General features: G+C 40.9%; 1 protein-coding gene across 10 annotated transcripts in view; it reads left to right on the top strand.

The window, feature by feature from the left end:
• MCF2L (MCF.2 cell line derived transforming sequence like) overlaps positions 1-17246 on the top strand; it is a 164689-nt gene that overhangs the window by 111269 nt on the left and 36174 nt on the right. For all 10 annotated transcript variants that reach the window (XR_010370913.1, XM_064440160.1, XM_064440145.1 and 7 more), the window contains one exon: positions 13008-13098. Coding sequence is in view for 9 of the 10 variants with exons in the window: in XM_064440160.1 (XP_064296230.1) it covers positions 13008-13098 (91 nt within the window). In the remaining variant the exon portion in view is untranslated. The remainder of the gene's footprint in view (positions 1-13007; positions 13099-17246) is intronic.

Genomic DNA, 17246 nt, shown 5'->3' with positions numbered 1-17246 from the left:
CCCCGCCTCGCTACAACCTCCTTTCAGGTAATTGCAGAGAGCAATAAGGTCTCCCCTCAGCCTCCTCTTCTCCAGGCTAAACAACCCCAGCTCCCCTCAGCCGCTCCTCATAAGACTTGTTCTCCAGACCCTTCACCAGCTTCGTTGCCCTTCTCTGGACACACTCCAGCACCTCGATGTCCTTCTTGTAGTGAGGGGCCCAAAACTGTACACAGCACTCGAGGTGTGGCCTCACCAGTGCCCAGTACAGGGGCACAATCACCTCCCTGGTAGGGCATTCCATTCAGTATTCTCTTCTTCTTTTCCTCTGTTTTGAAAGTATTTTTCCCTCTTTCGATTTATCCTACTACATAGACTTTTAAGATTTGTGACATACCCTGAAGGCAAGTGTTATTCATACTTCTATCCATCACAGCTGTTGCTCTAAACATATTTCATTAAGTGTGTACACATTCTTGGACTATGAATTTACCAAATGTGGGGTGTAGCATGAGAACTTCGTCAAAAGAAATTAATAGGTAATTGCAGTGGTTTGGAGAAAAAAAAAAAGACAAGATTTTTCCACATGCAGTTTTGCTTCTGGTTAATTAGCAGTTTCCACTGCAATCAGAAAACAATATGCTGTACAAGAGAACAAAAGGGTATAGTTTTTAATACTTTTCTTCATTGCTCATATAGTTCTTTGAACAAAGAAAGCAAGCTAAAACTCTTGTGGTCACAAGAAACTGGAAAATTAATATTTTAAACGTGTAACACTGAGTCTTAAATACAGAGTTCCTTTCAAGAGAAATAAAAAGTAGTGTAGTCTAGAAAATTCAGAACAGGTTTTGATGGCCAGTTTGAGTCCCACCGCTGCTTTTTAAATACAATACACAGGCCTTTTGTACTTGTATTCAGAAAAAGCCTTGTAGAGCCTCTCTTCATAAGGCCCTTCTGTCCTACTGCATGATCTTGAGCATATCTCAGGTTAACTTGTTGTGTTCAGCAATTTCCTGTTTTGAAAGCTGTGCCTGATGGTTTCCTGCCCAGGAGAACGTCCCCTTCTTTGAGATCCTGATGGTTTACAAATGTTTGAATGCCATGTGGTCTAAGAAATCTTGTTGTTTGTGGTATGTCTGGTGTTGGAAACTAGGGAGCCATCCTGTCCGAGTAACAAAACAGAACGAGTTGACCTTTGAAAGTGTTGATATCAGACAGTTTTAAAGCTCCATTGTTAGGGTTTGCTAAGCTTCAGGTCACTTGTTAACTACGCTAGCTCCCCATCATTTGGGATAACACTAGGATTACCGGGAACACTGAAAAAGAATTTTCTGTATTAAGACCAGCTGGACTTCTCTAGTGTGGGCACAGCAGAGCACAACGGGGTGGATTTAGGTAGGGACCAGAAGAACATGCCACAGCATAGCATGGGTGTTGCTGGAGCTAGCAAACCTCAGCGCAAGGGGCACTGGAGAGCACAGAGCTCGAGTCTGGACAGTCTCCTTGGCATAGATCCACCACTGCGCTCTGGAAGCAGGGGCAGCCATGTTAGGGTAATGCTGTGTTTTGAGCTGGTTACATCCCTCAAGGTCCAGGCTGACCTTGCGAAGAGCCAGTGTGGGAGGGTCACCACACATGTTTCCTCGTTTATCCACAAACTAAACAAGCGGCCCACCGCTGGCTAAGAGGTAACCACTTTTGTTTTATAGAGTACCAGGGATGAACATCACCACGTATGGGTAAGAAGTGCCAAAAAAACAGGTCCTGTAACAGTTTGCACTGACACGCTGAGCAACGGCTTTGCAGCTTCAGTGTCTGTTTCTGTCAGCTGTGTTTCATTTCCACGCTCTCCTCTTTGTCAGATTACAATCCGGTCTGAAGATGTGGAACCTGTACCCTGCTGTTACCTTGGCAGCCCCTCAAATTTGTCAGTGAGAACATCCCAGGACTTCCAGCAAAATCTGTTATGCTGTGTGCGCCCTTTCTTTCTCAGAGCACAGCTGCCAAACGGTTGTAAATGCCATATGTTCCTGTAAGCAGAAAGGAAATGTAAAGGCTTAAGGTTGACCTAAGAACGTTGCATCCTAAAATTAAGTGGTAGCCTGAAGCTTTTTTGTCAGATACATAGTTTGACAAGATTAGGTCAAAGCTCACGTTACTTAGAGTCTAAATTTTTACTCGGTTTGGAACAATTTATGTTTGTTTTGATGTCTACCTTGTGACTGTTTAAAACTTGCTTTAAAGCTCAGCTTGGTATAGGCAAAGCCTTTCTAGTCTTTTAAGTCCCACTTACACCGTCAGGGCTTAGAGGATTTGAATAGTATGCATGACACACACTGTTCAGTGGTAAATTTATTCTGCTAAGGAGACAAAGTAAATTAAGCACTGGAAAACTTTGGAAGTTAAGTACTAAAATGCTAGACCTCACACAAGAGCTTTCATTAGTCGAGTCTTCAGTTCAGAGTATTTAACACCCTATTTAACTGTAAACTCACCTTTCTAAAACGCAGCATTCCAGATAGGGCTGTACCAATACTTTGTACAGTGGCATTAATGGTTGTTGAAGTGCACTGGAAGTATATATAATTCCAATATCATCGTTCTGAAGAAGTGTAAAAATGCTTTTATGGAGCCTGACCTAAGAGTTCTAAAGCGAGGATTGCATAGGCTTTCTGTTACTCGTATTTACTTAAGCTTCACCAACGTGGAGCCTTTTGCCTTTGTAGACCTATTTACCCTTAATTGTTCCTCAAGGATATTGTGGCCTACTTCAGCCATCTGTAGTTACATCTAAATGAGCCCTCAAAGTTGTCGTCTTTCTTCAAACGGTCCTTCCAAAAGCAGCTCTGTGTGACCTGAAGAAATGACATTGGTTTTTCCATTTAGAAGATTAAAACTCTTCCTTAAAAAAAAAAACAACCTTCAGTTAATTTCACTTAATTAATTCATCTCAATTAATTAAAAGAGGATATGTTAAGCAATAACTTTGTCTTTCAATGATTATTTCTGTTACCCGCAGAAATGCGTCAAAGCTGTTCTGATTTTAGTCTTTGGGGTTCCTTGGTGGGGTAAAGCTTTCTAAGTTACCATAAAAAAAGGCTGATGGGTACCACAGAAAGGAAATCAGTCACATGGTACAAGCAGATGTCCAGATGATGATGCCTGGACACTTCAGTTCTCATTTCTAACACTGGCTATGTCCCCTCAGCTTCTCCCCAACGGCATAAGCTTTCTGGAGCAGAAAGAATGTCAGCATATATGATGGAACGTAGCCAGCATTACTGTACTCCAGTCAGTCATGTTTGCTAGTTTATTTTAAGGAGGAAATGGCTTGAATGTGGGAGAGAGACTGTTTTGAGGATGTAGAGTAGCATAGGAGATAAAGAGGAGTTATAGGGACCGGTCAAGGAAGATACTGACGCCCAAAGCTCTGAAGCTGAGCAGTGTAAATACTTAAAAATAAACAGGGTGTGTGCCAGTGCTGCTTATTTGGCTGAGACACACCAGTTACGCTTGAGACAGAAGTGCCTCAGGTAAACACGTCTGAATTCATATAGCACAATTTCAAGGGACCTTTGGTTTCTTTTGAGAATAATGCTTGCAAGCAGCTGTCCTGGTCATCACCGAGTTGTCACTCGCCTCATTGACAGTACGTCTCTGATAGTAGCCCATCTTTCTTGTGGGTTCTTGCTTTGCAGGCAGATGCAGTAAATTGTTGCTGTCGCAGTCCTGCGGTGACTGAAGGATTTTTAGATCAGGGATAGGGCTGTACATAACATGTGGCTTTCTGGGCTACAGCCATTGTGAAGTTTGGATGAGACTTCCAAAGTTTTGAGTTATTATCAGCCCCTTAGACAAAGCTCTTTGAAGTTGCTTTCATTATTTTGTCTCCTGTTTATCTGGCTTTTAAGATCTCCTGTCATTGGTACAACCTCATGTGTAATTATCTCACTTGACGCTTACAAAATTTCAAAAAGCATTTTCATGGTGGTGTTCTTCCGGGCTGTATGATTCTGTTCCTTTCTTCTGCCTCATGAGCAAATCATAACCACTTGCCTATCATGGTTTTTATTTATGCCACCTCACAATCCAACATTCGTCTGAATTCTTCTTTGCCTGCTTGCCGTGAGATCCTAAAATACAATTTTGTGTATCTGATGATTCCATAGTCCTGAGAAAACTGAAATACAGTATGCCCTCAGACACACCTGGGGCATGAACTAATAACAGCTGATACCAAAAGTATGCATAATGGGAAAGGGACAAGAAGGTTTTCATCAGTGGTACGCTGGGTAGGATTTAGGGAGAGTTAACTGGAATGTGGAGAAGAAAGGGAAAAAAAGTGCATAGTGGAGGGAGGGAGAGAAATGCATCAAATTTCTTATCTGAACTTTGTCTAATGACAAAACTTCAATGGATTCAGCTCTAACACAAAGGCTTAGATTTTCTTCATTTCTGATGCAACTTCATCTGTTCTCTGAAGGGAAGGCATTAACTATCAAAAAGGAGACAAAGAGAAAGTCCAAATGCTGTGCTTTGAATGTGCATTTAAAAATCCCTCTATCACAGAATTCCAGTGCAGGATGAAAGATGGTAGAATAGTGTGCACGTTGTTGTATTGATAGCAATATAATTGGTTTTGATTTTTGGTGGGTGGTTTGGTTTGTTTTTTTGAGGGGAGCAGGTTTTATTTCCAAAATCAGATTCTAAACATAAGAATCAATGAGAAACAATGCCTCCTTACAGGTCACGCTTTTGTTGTGGGGTGTCACATCATCAGCTTGGTTGGGTGCTTTATATACAATAACTTTTACTTGGCATTTTTGGACAGCCCACTAGAGGCTGCACTTGTATAGCAGCACTTCTGACTGTCTCATTTTAAATTTCTTTTGCTGGAATTCCTTCTCTTTGCTATATTTCTTCATGAACAAGGGTCAGACTTAATTTGAGTTGGGTAGGTTTTTCCTTCCACAGCTGACGTTTCTTGAGCTGACTGAGAGGGCCCAATAATCAAATGTAACAAATTCTTCTAGATCAATAGCCTTTTGTTGAAGCATGGTACAAGCACTCACTAGTTAAACACAATTAAGGACTAGATAGCAAGTTTTGTCCCTGATTCCAGAGAGCTTGGATAGCTAGGTGCAGCGCACCAACTTCCACTGGGTTTAAGTTCAGCACCTCGGGAAGCTTGAGGTGAGCCTCTTCTTTGGGTCTATGCTCTGTGGATGGTTCTCCAAGGAGATCAGAAGCAATGGACATGTCCTCCCAACTGTACTTCCTGCACTAGCTGACTTCTTCAGTGTTTTCAGTTGAAGAGATACAGGTTACAAAAATTAAAGACAAAACTATATTACTAATTCCATCTGAAATAATGCAGTAGTAGTTGCATTCCCATTTTTGTCCCGTATGCGGTGCCATGTGCCCAAAACAGAGTGCACTCATCATTTCTGGTTTTTGGGTTCTTTTTTTTGTTTGGGTTTTTGTTTTTGTGGGTTTTTTCCCTCATAAATGCTGCTGGAATAAGAACTGATATCTGATAGACCAGTTACACACATCAACTGAAAGTGATTCTTGCGGGAATCCGAACTGAGTTGCCAGGCCCACAGTTTGAATCAGAGCTGCAGTGTCACAGCGGTTTGCTTTAGGGGCTCAGGAGGTCTGCTAGCTAGCCAAAGGACTTCATCTGGGTGTTTGTAAATACTATGTTCATAAACTTACTCTTGTTAGGAATGGTTCTGTTCTTAGATATGTGCAATATTCTTTGACCTCAGTTAGACATACATATACATGTGTGGCAGAATTTGGCACCGAACTGCTATTTTCTGCTTAACCAATTAAATGTCATGACAGGATCATGCAATTGTATGTACAACCATCTTATGGGAATAGGTTTTCATCTATTTATTTTCTGGGCAGATTGTTTCTTTGCCACTGATACCTCAATACCAATGCAAACTTCAAATTTTCTGTCATAAAAATGGAAAATATAATTTTAAATTTTGAAGATTTAGAGCAAGTGCAAGCAGGAAGGTATTACTGTCCAGCTTTCAGAACACTTCCAATTTGTCGTAGGTCTGTAATCACTTTATGATTTGTACATTTACATTGCAAATTTGGAATATAATTTGTAACATAGATGTTATAAAGGATTATAACATTTTTTTATTTTCCAGGCTATTCTTCAGTTGAATTTTTTTAAGTACTAATTTAAGTGCAGGTTTCTAGAAAACGTGTAAGATAGATCTGAAATAGCAGCAGCATTACAAAGCAATATTCAGTTTAAATATTTTGTTAAAACCCACAGGCTCACTTAGCAATTGAAACTAGAAGGTTCGTTGTCTGATGTAGAGCTCAAATAATGCCTGGTTTATAGCTCTTTTTCAGTTCCTGCTACCTCTAAATTGATTTAATCAGGCACCTTCTATGGTTAGGCTGGGCATTGTGGGCTACAAAAGACTGTGATATCTGAAGCTTTCAAACTGGAGCTTTGTGGAGTGTGATATATCCTCTTATTTCCATCATTTACTCAAAGAACAAAAACTGCTTTCTTCTCCTTAGAGACTGTGGCTTCCAACATTAAGAAGTCCTTAATCTTAGTCTCCATTTGGATAGCGAAAAAGAAGCTGTCATAAGATCAAAATACTTAGACCAATCAAGTACGAAAGTATCTTAAAATTAATAAGTAGGACACCTTTTAAAATGAGGGGAACATGCCAAATATGATAATTTTTTTTTTCCTTTTTAAAATACCTGGCTGGTGGATTTATTTTGGAATTAAGTGGATAAATTGCCTGGTTTTGAAACAAAGTAGCCTTTATGATAATGAGCAATCAAGAATGGTAAGAAAATGAAACTGCTGTAGGTCTAATTACTGTTTGGTGCCTGGCTACTAGATTTTATTTAATGTTACTGTTGAACTTTTTTTGCTTTGTCAAATTCATAAACCATTAAATTCTTCTGCTCTAGGGAAAAACTGCATCGTCTAGGACTTACCTAGTGATCAAATAGAATAGAAGTAGTCTTGGTTATCCTACATAAGGGACACAAGGCGGGGAGATCTGCGGGAAGGCTGTGCCAGGTGAATTGTTCCTGCCCTTTTCCTTGCTGGGAAGCCAGCATAAAACTGGTAATGTGAAATGTCACCACAGGGCTTAGCTGAGTTATTTTCTTTCATAGTTGCTGTACTGGAGATTTCTATCTTGAATTGTTAATACCATGTTCTTCACTGTATTATCTGCCTGTCTTCTAGAGCATATAAAGGCCACTAAGGAGATGGCTTTTCTCTGCTTTCATTCATTGCCAGGGCATTAGTGGTTTAATTTTTTTAATGCGTGAAATACTTACGATTAAGAAAGAGTTCTTGCCTCCCTCTCACCCCCCAAGAAGTCATTCCTAGCAGCAGCAGGAGATGGAGAAGTAGTCTTTGAAGTGGCTCAGGTTCAGTCCATTGAAATGCCTCTGAAAATGCAGGATGCAAAGTTTCTCTTAGGAAACAATAACCTCACGAGTTACTGTCTGGTTTCCAATAGCCTGTTTCTAAGCAAAGTGACAGAAAATGCTATTCTTGATTACCCTAGCTTGTTTGCTGATGCCTGAATATAGGATGACATCTGACTTCAGGGTGATAGCTGCTGGAAGCATTTTTATGACTGGGGGCGTGATGGGAATGCTTGATGTTCAAAGTGTTCATTAACCCTGTGCTCAGGCTACTGGTCTGTCTCCTTGTACATGCTGAACCTGCTCCAGCTTGTCTTTTTCTGCACTGGGTACAATTCTACCTTCAAGATTTAATTTTTTTTTAAAAGAGCTGGTCAACACAACCCTGTGGCATGCCCAAGCATAAACTGCTTGGATGGGTAGGATGGGCAATACCATTCCTAAGATGACCTGTCACCGTGTCTTGTATGTTTGCCCTTTTGTGGTACAGTAGTACGGCCAATCATATGAGTGGTCGGCCAGTTCCACGGTCCTTCCTACATAGGCCTACATGTCACATGCCAAAAAAGATCAGGATTTGTGAGCAGCCTGAGACCCTGCATCTCTTCAAGCAGTGTGTGCATATCACTGCACATTGATGGTCAGTAATGAGCTACAGAGGGTGAGTAAGTTTAAGAACAGGTGGTACCAGGGATCTAAAAACAGCTTCAGCTGCTTATAATGCAGATTGATGGAGACATTGCCTTGGTGATCAGCTCAATGCAGTAATTCTTTGCAGAACATTACTGAAGTCCTACTGTCAAAATAGCTCTTCGGCCACTGAGAGCAGGAATTTCTAGCCAGTTTGTATGTATAGACAGAGGTAGTCAAGGTAGGGAACAGTCCTGAGTGTAATGTAAGCCAACTGTTTAATAATATGGCTTTCAGACTGAAATTAACTCCTATTAAACTGGAATTATTTAACCTAAAATGCTGCACAGAATTTGAAACATCGAAAAGCTTGATATTTTTGAGTCACTGCAATGAACCTGAAGATTTGCTTTGTTTTGTTTGTAGTAGAGAGCAATGTATGCAAACAGTTTTCATACAGCTGTGTAGAAGCAACAGGAACTTACTTGGAGAAATGCAAGGATCTTTCAGATGATGACCATGTAATTGCTTCCACACACGCCAGAGGGAAGTTTCCTTCTGCAGTCCTACGTACTATAAGCTTTCCCACCCTTTCCCCCAGGTGCATGAGCTCATAAGTCTTGCAAACAAGACAGAGAGATGTCTCCATAATCTAAAGCTGAAGAGTCGCTAAGTGGAAAATATAGTTCCTGCTCTACAGTCTACATGCAGAACTTGGTGCTTGTTGGGCAGGTACTTCAACCTCACTCTCACCATCTCCAAATGGTGTTACAGTGGCTCCCAGGACAGAGGGAGGGGACTGAGCAGAAAGTCTACCCTCTGCTGCATTTTTTTTCCCATTATCTGTCCTCTGAGGCCCCTGCTCCCCTTCCCCTGCTTTCTACCGTTCTGACCTGGCCTTTTTGAGTTTGCCAGACATATTTCCTGCAGAGCAGGGATGGTTTCTCTGCCGTTCTAAAAATGTTCTGTTCTTTGTGCTGGTGAATAAACAGAAGAACAGAGCTTATCTTATGATGGGGGTGTTGCTTTGTGTGTTCGGAGAGAAACAAAGGAAGGAAGTACTAACTTTGAATTACAAGCTTATATAAATTATGTTTCAGAAAGTACACCGGATACAAGTTAATGCGTTAAAAAAACCCGAGATTGTAAGGGAAATGTCAAGAAGCCGTAATAGGCAGGTGCTTCTGCTAAGGTTGTCTGCTGTTTCTCACTGTAAGGGTTGGTTTCCAGTCATTTACAATTCTGCCAAATTTTCTTTTCATTTGTGATGTCTCACTGAGTTTCTGTTTTAATGTTCAGCCAAAATAGCTGAGTTGTTCCCAGGAGGTTAGGGAACAAATCCACTGTGCTTTTCAAACACTGAAACAGCCCTTTGTTGGAGAAGCTCAAGTGTCTATATCCTTTGGTCAAGGACTTTGGGACTTGACACTTAGAAGAATGATGCCCTTTGTGTCAAGGAACTATCCTGAGAAAAATCGGCCCAAGTCCCAAGTGCTCAGTAGCTACTCGAATCTGTTGTCAAAAATGTCCCACTTCATCCTGGGGCTGAGCAGGGGCTTCTCTGTGGTTGCAGAATGAGCTGCCCTAGGGCCAGGTCCGCTACCAGGGCTGAGAACAGAAAGACTGTCTCATGGGGTGCGAGTGCTGCCTGTTGACAGACAGGCAGTGCAGGCAAGCTGCCTGAGTCAACAGACAGGACCACGGCTAAGGGAGGTGTCCACCCAAGGGAAGATACTAAAGGACGAGTGGGATGTAGGAGGGATACTTGGGCTGGAGGAGGAAGGGACAGCGATATTCAGGATGGGGTGGGGTGAGAACTGATCTGGTCATTTGTTCTGACAGTATAAAATAAAAAAAAAATAAAGCACCAAGACTTTCTGAGCTGCTTTTGGGACAAGGCAGCAAGGAGTGAGAGTGGTTGAAGTGATAAACGGGAGAGACAAATGCGGTGGTGATGACAAGTTTATTGGAGAGTGATTGAGAGGCGTGAGAAGACCTGGGTTAAGCTGATGAGTACAGTACTGGAGCAAGGCAAGGGGTAAAGCTTGATGAGTAGGACAGGCAGTGCCCATCCAAGCATGCTTCTGCTGAAACACAGAGCAGAACCCAAAATGCTTTATTCTCAATTGGGGGGGGGGGAGAGAAATCAGTATTTGGATAGAATATAAAAAAATATGGCTGAGGGAAAGCTGTCACTCACAGTTAAATCAGGAGCCAAAGGCAAATAGAATACCTGCTTGTTACCAGAGCACCATTCATCCTGTGCCCTAAAAGAGAGGGGGGGGTCTTGCAAACTGCCTTGTAACTACATATGCAGGTGTGTGTGGCAGCAAAGAGAGGTCAGTAGAGCAAGGGTGCACTGGCAAACAGACCTGTTTCTAATATTTACTTTTCTTGAATACGTGACTTTGTTGTCTTCATAATGTTCTCAACTTTGCTGTACACAATGTCTTAGTTTGGTTTGTTGCTTCCTGTCTATGACTTGCTGGAGCTGAATCCTGGACTCAATAGCCAGCCCTGTGCAACAGGACACTAACAAATATTTTTGCCACTGTGATCGGGTTCAGAATTTTTTTCAAGCAATCTGTGTTAATGAAGTGTTAACAGTTTGAAGTCAGGTGCTCAAGACTTCGCCCCTGGGTCTCCTCTTAGCAGCAGTGGGGAATCCCAGTTTTATTTCTGAGCCTGGAAGGGGGACACATTCTGAATTATGCAACCACCCAACGTATTTGATCCAATGGAAAAAGAAGGCTGGCTAAAGACATCTATTGGGCTATCTTAGAGACGTGCTTTCTTTTGTCAACTCTTCCACTTAAGTAAGCCTTGTCGTCTTTTCTAGGAGAATGATATTAAGCTTTGCTTATTGCTAGGTGTTGAGGCAGATGATTAACTGTGGAGCTGGCATCTAGATTGTCTCTGGGATCCCAGCTGAGTCTGTCTTTCCCTGCGCTCCTGGAGACAAATCTGACGCTCTGTCAGAGGCTTTAAATGTATTGCCGTTACACAGAAATGTCAATAGTTTATTGTAATATAGATGTTGCATTTAGATACTCTGTGGATCTGAGATTATGCTTCCACTCAGGAAGTATGCAGAAATTTTAGGACTCCTGGGGACTTCTACTGAGCAGGGGAAGTAGCTCTTTAAGAGTCTCAATACTCTTCAAAATCCACATAAACTGCTGTGGGAACAGCTGTAGCACGTTTTTGCCTCCATTCATCCAAGTTTAGGCTGTGTAACCCAAGGAGTTTGTTTTGCTACCTGATTATTGTGGAACATGGTTGTAATTAGCATATTATTTTGCTCAGTGGCTAAAGATTAAAATGGTAGGAACTTTAAATGGGGAACAGGAAGATGCGAAAAATCAGTCTGGATCTCTCTCCTCCTTTTGTTCTTCAAATAAAGAGGAGGAAGAGGGGAAGCTTTAGTAAATCATGAAAGTTTACTGTAGTGGGAAGCATATTGCTAATATAAAGCCCTGTTTGTCTGCAAGGATTATTCAGGCTTACAAGGCAAGTACTCAGATACTTTTTATCAGTGTTGTCCTAACCCAGAGGCAAGAGGTAAGTAACATGCACTGAATGTGGGCAGTAAGGGGTTGTTTCTAATATTCTGCTGTGTTAAAATGACTGATAAGCTTCTTTTGAAAGAAAACAAGTGTTCTTTTGCATTTTTTTGATGATTATTCATGTTTCTCTCTAAATGTTTAGTCTGTAAATTTGACAGATATTACAGTATTTAAGAGGGGATAGACTGTGAGTCATGTTTTAAATTTGTAATTTTGAAGAATAGCTTAAGATGACACATCTGGGTACCCGTGTTCATCGTCCTCCTCAGCATCCTCTTATTATTATGCTACCAACATAATCTTGTAAAGCAAAGCTGGCATTTTCATGATTCAGCAATCTCATATAAGGGATCCCGACGTTCTGTTGTGTTGATTTTTATACTGTATTTAAGGTATGATGGTAACAAATCGATGCACAATATTTCTAAATCTCACACAGTGCAGACAGTAGGCCTTGCAGTAAATTACTATCTGGACTGAAAATACAGCACATATATTAAAAATGACCCAATATATGAGAAAATAACAAATCTGAGCCCGTCTGCCTTGTATTTGCCTGTCATTTCCATTTTGATTGCGATTGGCTGGCAAGGGCTGCTGCTGGCATTGCACAATTGGCTTAGATGGGGAATTACAAAACAGGAGCAGATCCCTTGATTGGGACTCGGTAACACATGCAGCTGAGCACAGGCGAAAAAGAAAGGTCACCCATACGCAAGGATTTGAGCGGGATCTCTCTCACAGATGTTTCCATTCTGGAGAAGTGCATCTGATTTCATTTTTCTCATCTGTGATTTGGAGTGTTTAAATGCCATAGGGGTTTTTTGTTTCGGTGAATGTAAAAATGCACCTGGGCACAAGTTTGCAACCTGGAGGCATATAAGAATTTCAGATGAACAGAGCAATATCGTGGAATGATCAGAAGGACCTGTGTTTTTAAGGGGGTTTAAATACCAGTGAGGAAGAATATGATTCAAACAGAAGGTTAAAAGCAGATGCAAAAGGAAAACAACTTTTTTTTGATCCTGAAATTATACTCAAAACAGCATGAAGGAGGGATTATATCAGCACCAAAACAATGGAGAATCAAAGGGGTTTATTTTCCTGTGAAATAATCTCAGTACAAGAAATGTAAAACTATCTTTTGTGAAAAAGAATTCATTATTTGAATATGGTTTGAAGCTCTGTGGAGCACATTTGGAACTGCTGCATCTGTGTGATATAGTATATCTTCATCTAAACATCTCAAAGAAGATTCTGCACAGAAAGGTCAAGCTACTTTTTTTTTTCTTTAAGCTAATTTTAACTGGTTTTTTTAAGTGAGAGAACCAGAGGAGTTTCATTTGTATTTTTAACTAAAGTTTCTCTTTTTCTTCTTTCTGCCTTCAAACTTAGTTTACGAGATTCTGGAATTGGGTTTATTCTTGTCATAGATCGCAGACAGGACAAATGGACCTCTGTGAAAGCTTCCATACTGCGGATAGCAGTAAGTACTGTTTTAAATTAACTCCTTAGAAAGATTTTTCCATGTTGAACCTTCCTCTTATGAGTAGAAAAGCAGCAATGACTTGATTTCTTCAAGAAAGTGTTAGCTGATACATGACACAAAAAGTGTCCAGTCGTGTTTTTGTATCCCAGCTGACTGGGACCGAGCATCATGTGTCTGACATGCTTTTAATGTAGTTTGCAGCTCAGGACACCAGCCTGAGGAGGCACTTGGAGAGCGCGTGTGTGTGCACGTGCATGCGAATGTGTGCAGCGCGCAGCTCTTCCAAGTGGGAACTAATATTTACATGGGCAGCCCGTGCGTGTCGTAGAGCTTTGGGTCCACCTTTCAATATGCAAGCGAGCTTCAGTTTTAGGAAGAGTTGAGGATGAGGGTCCTGATTTAGTTTACCACTTGTGAAAGGAATTCGGGTGTAAAGGCTGATATTGTGGTGTTCAAATTAAAACAAAGGTTTCTTGTAAGCAAGAAAATCTTATATATCTGCTATGATCAATCAACAGCACGTGGTAACTTTCAGTTTTCTTTTTAATTAGTTTTCATACTTCAAAAATATTAAGCTTATTAAAGGGGGTTTTTTAACAGAAGCCGGAAAAGACAGAATCATGTTTGTCATGTGCTCACCATACTGTTTGTTTACTTTTGAGGGTTTTTTCTTGTTTTCCTTGCTTCAGTTGTTAGTGTTGGTAGTCTTTCCAGAAAGTGCTGAAAAACAGAGCTGTAAGCATGTTTTCTTTAATTTTTCATGTCTGAAAATTTTAAGCTCTGTAAAATAAAAGTCATCACAGCAAATGTCATCGGTCAAATGTTATTCTTGTGTAGCCCCGTTTTGGTCAAAGATCTGTTTGTTTATTTTAAATTAAAATACATGTATTTAAAGGTATCATTCCCACTATATGACTTTTTGTGAATGAATACATAATATAATATTCTCACAATACAACTTTTTCCCCAATAAGTATGCTTAGGAATGTTAAAATATTAAAAATATGCAGAAATATTAGCAAAAATTGCTTTTGCAGCTCACTGGGAAATTTTGAGATGCAACATTGAACAGATGCCAGTAGTGGAAACTGAGAGCAGCACAATTGGGGGTGATTAAAGAAAAAGGACTATATCTCTGGAGTTTTTGAATCTCTTTCAAAATTCAATGCTGTAGTTTCTGTTTAAAGACAGATAAGTATGCCACATGTGACAGTCCTTTTATTTACATAATTTAGGTGGTTGCACGTGGGGGGCAACTACAGACATGTTGCTCATAGCCATAATATAAATGTTTATGGTAACATTCCTCCAGCCTGTGGTATTTTGCCTGGAAGCACAATATACAGAACCTGAATATCTATTCCGCATAATATGGGATCCATCCTTGTGGTGATGGTGTTGATGCCTAAGGGCTTTGCCTGGAGAAGGGTGTTAAGTGCAGCGAGCTCTGTGGGTTGCAGTGCTGTTGATGGTGGGTTATTTTTCTTTTTCCTTCTTTTCTCATTCTTCTGTGAACTTTATTTAAAAGAGAAATCATGCTTTCTATCTGAACTCTAATCTGTTAGAGGCATTATCTTTTTTTTTTTAAGATCTATTTCTTTTCACTGATCTGGTTCAGTGTTGGCTTTATATTGCATCTGTGGATGTCTGTGGTGGTACTCCTCTTGGGCTTCTGCAATAGTCACGTCATCCCTGAACACCTGAAAATTTTACCTTCCCATTCCAGAAAAAGATGTAGTGACAAATACTTGTTTATTGTTTTCACCATTTCTTTAATATTTGTCATAAGTGAACTCTAAATAGGTTTCTGCTGTCTTGTTACTTTAAAAAAAAAAAAAAGAAGAAAAAACCCAAAGCCAAGTATACATGATATATATCTTGTGCCAAAGTCCTGAGGATTTCTCTGGGTCCTGCTAAGGGACAAAGATTTTTAAATGGCTCAAGGGTAACTAGAGGCTTCTTAGGTTTTCCTAACCATCAGAGTTGTTTTTTTCATGGTGATCAAGCATCTGAGTATCACTTGGGCTATCTAGACTGAACCTTGTGTCGGAAAGCCTGGTATCTCTTAGCAGTTTTAATTGCTTAAGCTTATTGCTGTGTGTGAGGATATGAGTCTCAGTTATTCGAGAAGAGAGTTTTGACTGTTGGCTTATTTGTACCAGGTCCCACAGCATCTTACCAGCCATATTTCCCAGATTTTCTCTAATCACCCCAGGGGGCTGACCCTTTTGATTTGTGAAATCAGAGATGCCAGAGCAGGGTGCTGTGGCTGGAGCACCGCCCAACAGGAATATCCTGGCTGGAATATCTGCCCATCACTAATATCCTGACAACTGTAAGAAATACATTTGTAAGCACTGAGCAGCTGCTAACAAGAAACTCATACTAACATGTATTTTTTAAATAATTATTATTTTATATCGTTTCCAAGACACTTTATACACAGATGTTTGGTTTGTAGTAGTAGTAGGTGTTCAAAGTATGTTTTGAAACAAAACTAATGAAGAAAGAATTTTTGTTTCAGGCTGAAATTAATGTGGAAAATCTTTTTATATTATGAAAAACTTCATAATAGGCTTTTATTTCATAATAAACTTCTAGGCTTCATTTTCCTTCTTTGTTGGTAGGAATCCTTTTATTTCCTGGGACAGAAAATGAGTAATGACAAGCCGAATCTTTTTTTCATGCTGATACTTTAGGGCTGCTATAGAGAGTCAAGGCTGTGAAGACGAGGTACCACCTGTTTTTGCAGACGTAGTGGCAGGGCAGTGGCTGCACCGTTCACCCAGGATGACTGCCGCTGAAGCACGTGTAGTGCCAGCAGAACTGAAACCAAAGCCAGAGGCAGTGGGCTGAAAGATGGCCCCTCTTTTCCTGGGAAGTGACAGAGAGATTGTGGCAAGCACGTGCCGAGGCGTGCAGGATTTGCTGTTGTTACACTCGACAAAGTTGCAGTGGGCAGGCGGCCCAGGAGGTTGTCCTTACCCCATGCAAGCCTGCAGACTCTGTGGCTTAAGAGACACTGCAAACAAGATTCCCCCCCCAGCCCCCCGCCACCCGATTTAGCTAAAGTGAAGTTATTAGCCTAGTGCAGTCAAGAATGGCATGTGTTCGGAGGGTGACTCATCCTATTTGAGATAGATGGGATGGATAACCTAGAGATACTGTTGGCTATATAGAAGGCTTAGCTTTTAGATGGCTGTAGGTTGGACAGAATTCATCCCTGCTGTTGAGTCTACAGGAAGAATCTGGTCTGCTGGGATAGCCAGGCTGAGAGGTGGCGTTCTGGTAGAGACACCAAAAGCCAAGCTTTCTGTTGTTAAGTGTGAAGTCTTGGCAGTAAATTGTCATCTTCCTAGAGAGGCTATAGAAAACTCAAAGGTATTACAAGAAAAATATTTAAGTTAGCAATATTCATTCAACCCACAGTTTTAGGAGCAAGGCACGTTACTAATCAGTGTGTTCTGGGGTTTCACACTGCTTTGTTCATAGTTCCAGTGTGTTTTCTTAAAAATGAAGCCTGTGTCATTGTCTTTGTCTCTGTTGTCCTGTCATCGTCTTCCTCCATCTTGAGGGAAGTCTTGAACTGTGAACTCAGCCTTTTAGACAAACAAAAAGCTGCACTCAACATCATGAAAAGTTTCACTGGCAGCCATGCATCAGCCTCATATTGAAAGTCCACAGAAAATAAACTTCCTTAAACTTGGTGCTTAGGGAATAACATATCTGTGGGCGACTGCTCTTGAGGAAAGCAGTTGGTATGGCGGCCACTCAAGTGGTAGTGAGAAAGGTTTGGACAGTTACAAAACTTTGCAGCCTGTTTGAAATGTGACGAGTTGGGTCATATCTAACCTCCTGGGGAAGTTTGCTTCCTGATTTGCCACCTTTGACTAAGGATGCATTGCATGCGGGTTTTGTGCCTTCTGTTTCGGACTGCATTGTCCAGGGCGCTGTTTTTCTTAGCTCTTCATAAATCAAAATGCAATCTCTGCTGTAACAGAGGCTTAGCCCACTGACTGCTTTGAAGATCAGGGCCAAGGCCTTTACCTGGCAGGGGGAGACCAAAAGCTAATGAAGAGACTGGAGTGCTAATACCAGCCTAAACCTTGCAGGAGCCAGGCAGTCCCGTGTTTGTGCCATCTGGA

The sequence above is a fragment of the Phalacrocorax carbo genome, chromosome 1 (genome assembly GCF_963921805.1).
Source record: "Phalacrocorax carbo chromosome 1, bPhaCar2.1, whole genome shotgun sequence".
Lineage (NCBI taxonomy): Eukaryota > Metazoa > Chordata > Aves > Suliformes > Phalacrocoracidae > Phalacrocorax > Phalacrocorax carbo.
The sequence above is the reverse complement of the archived record's forward strand: the minus strand, read 5'-3'. Positions and strand labels throughout refer to the sequence as shown.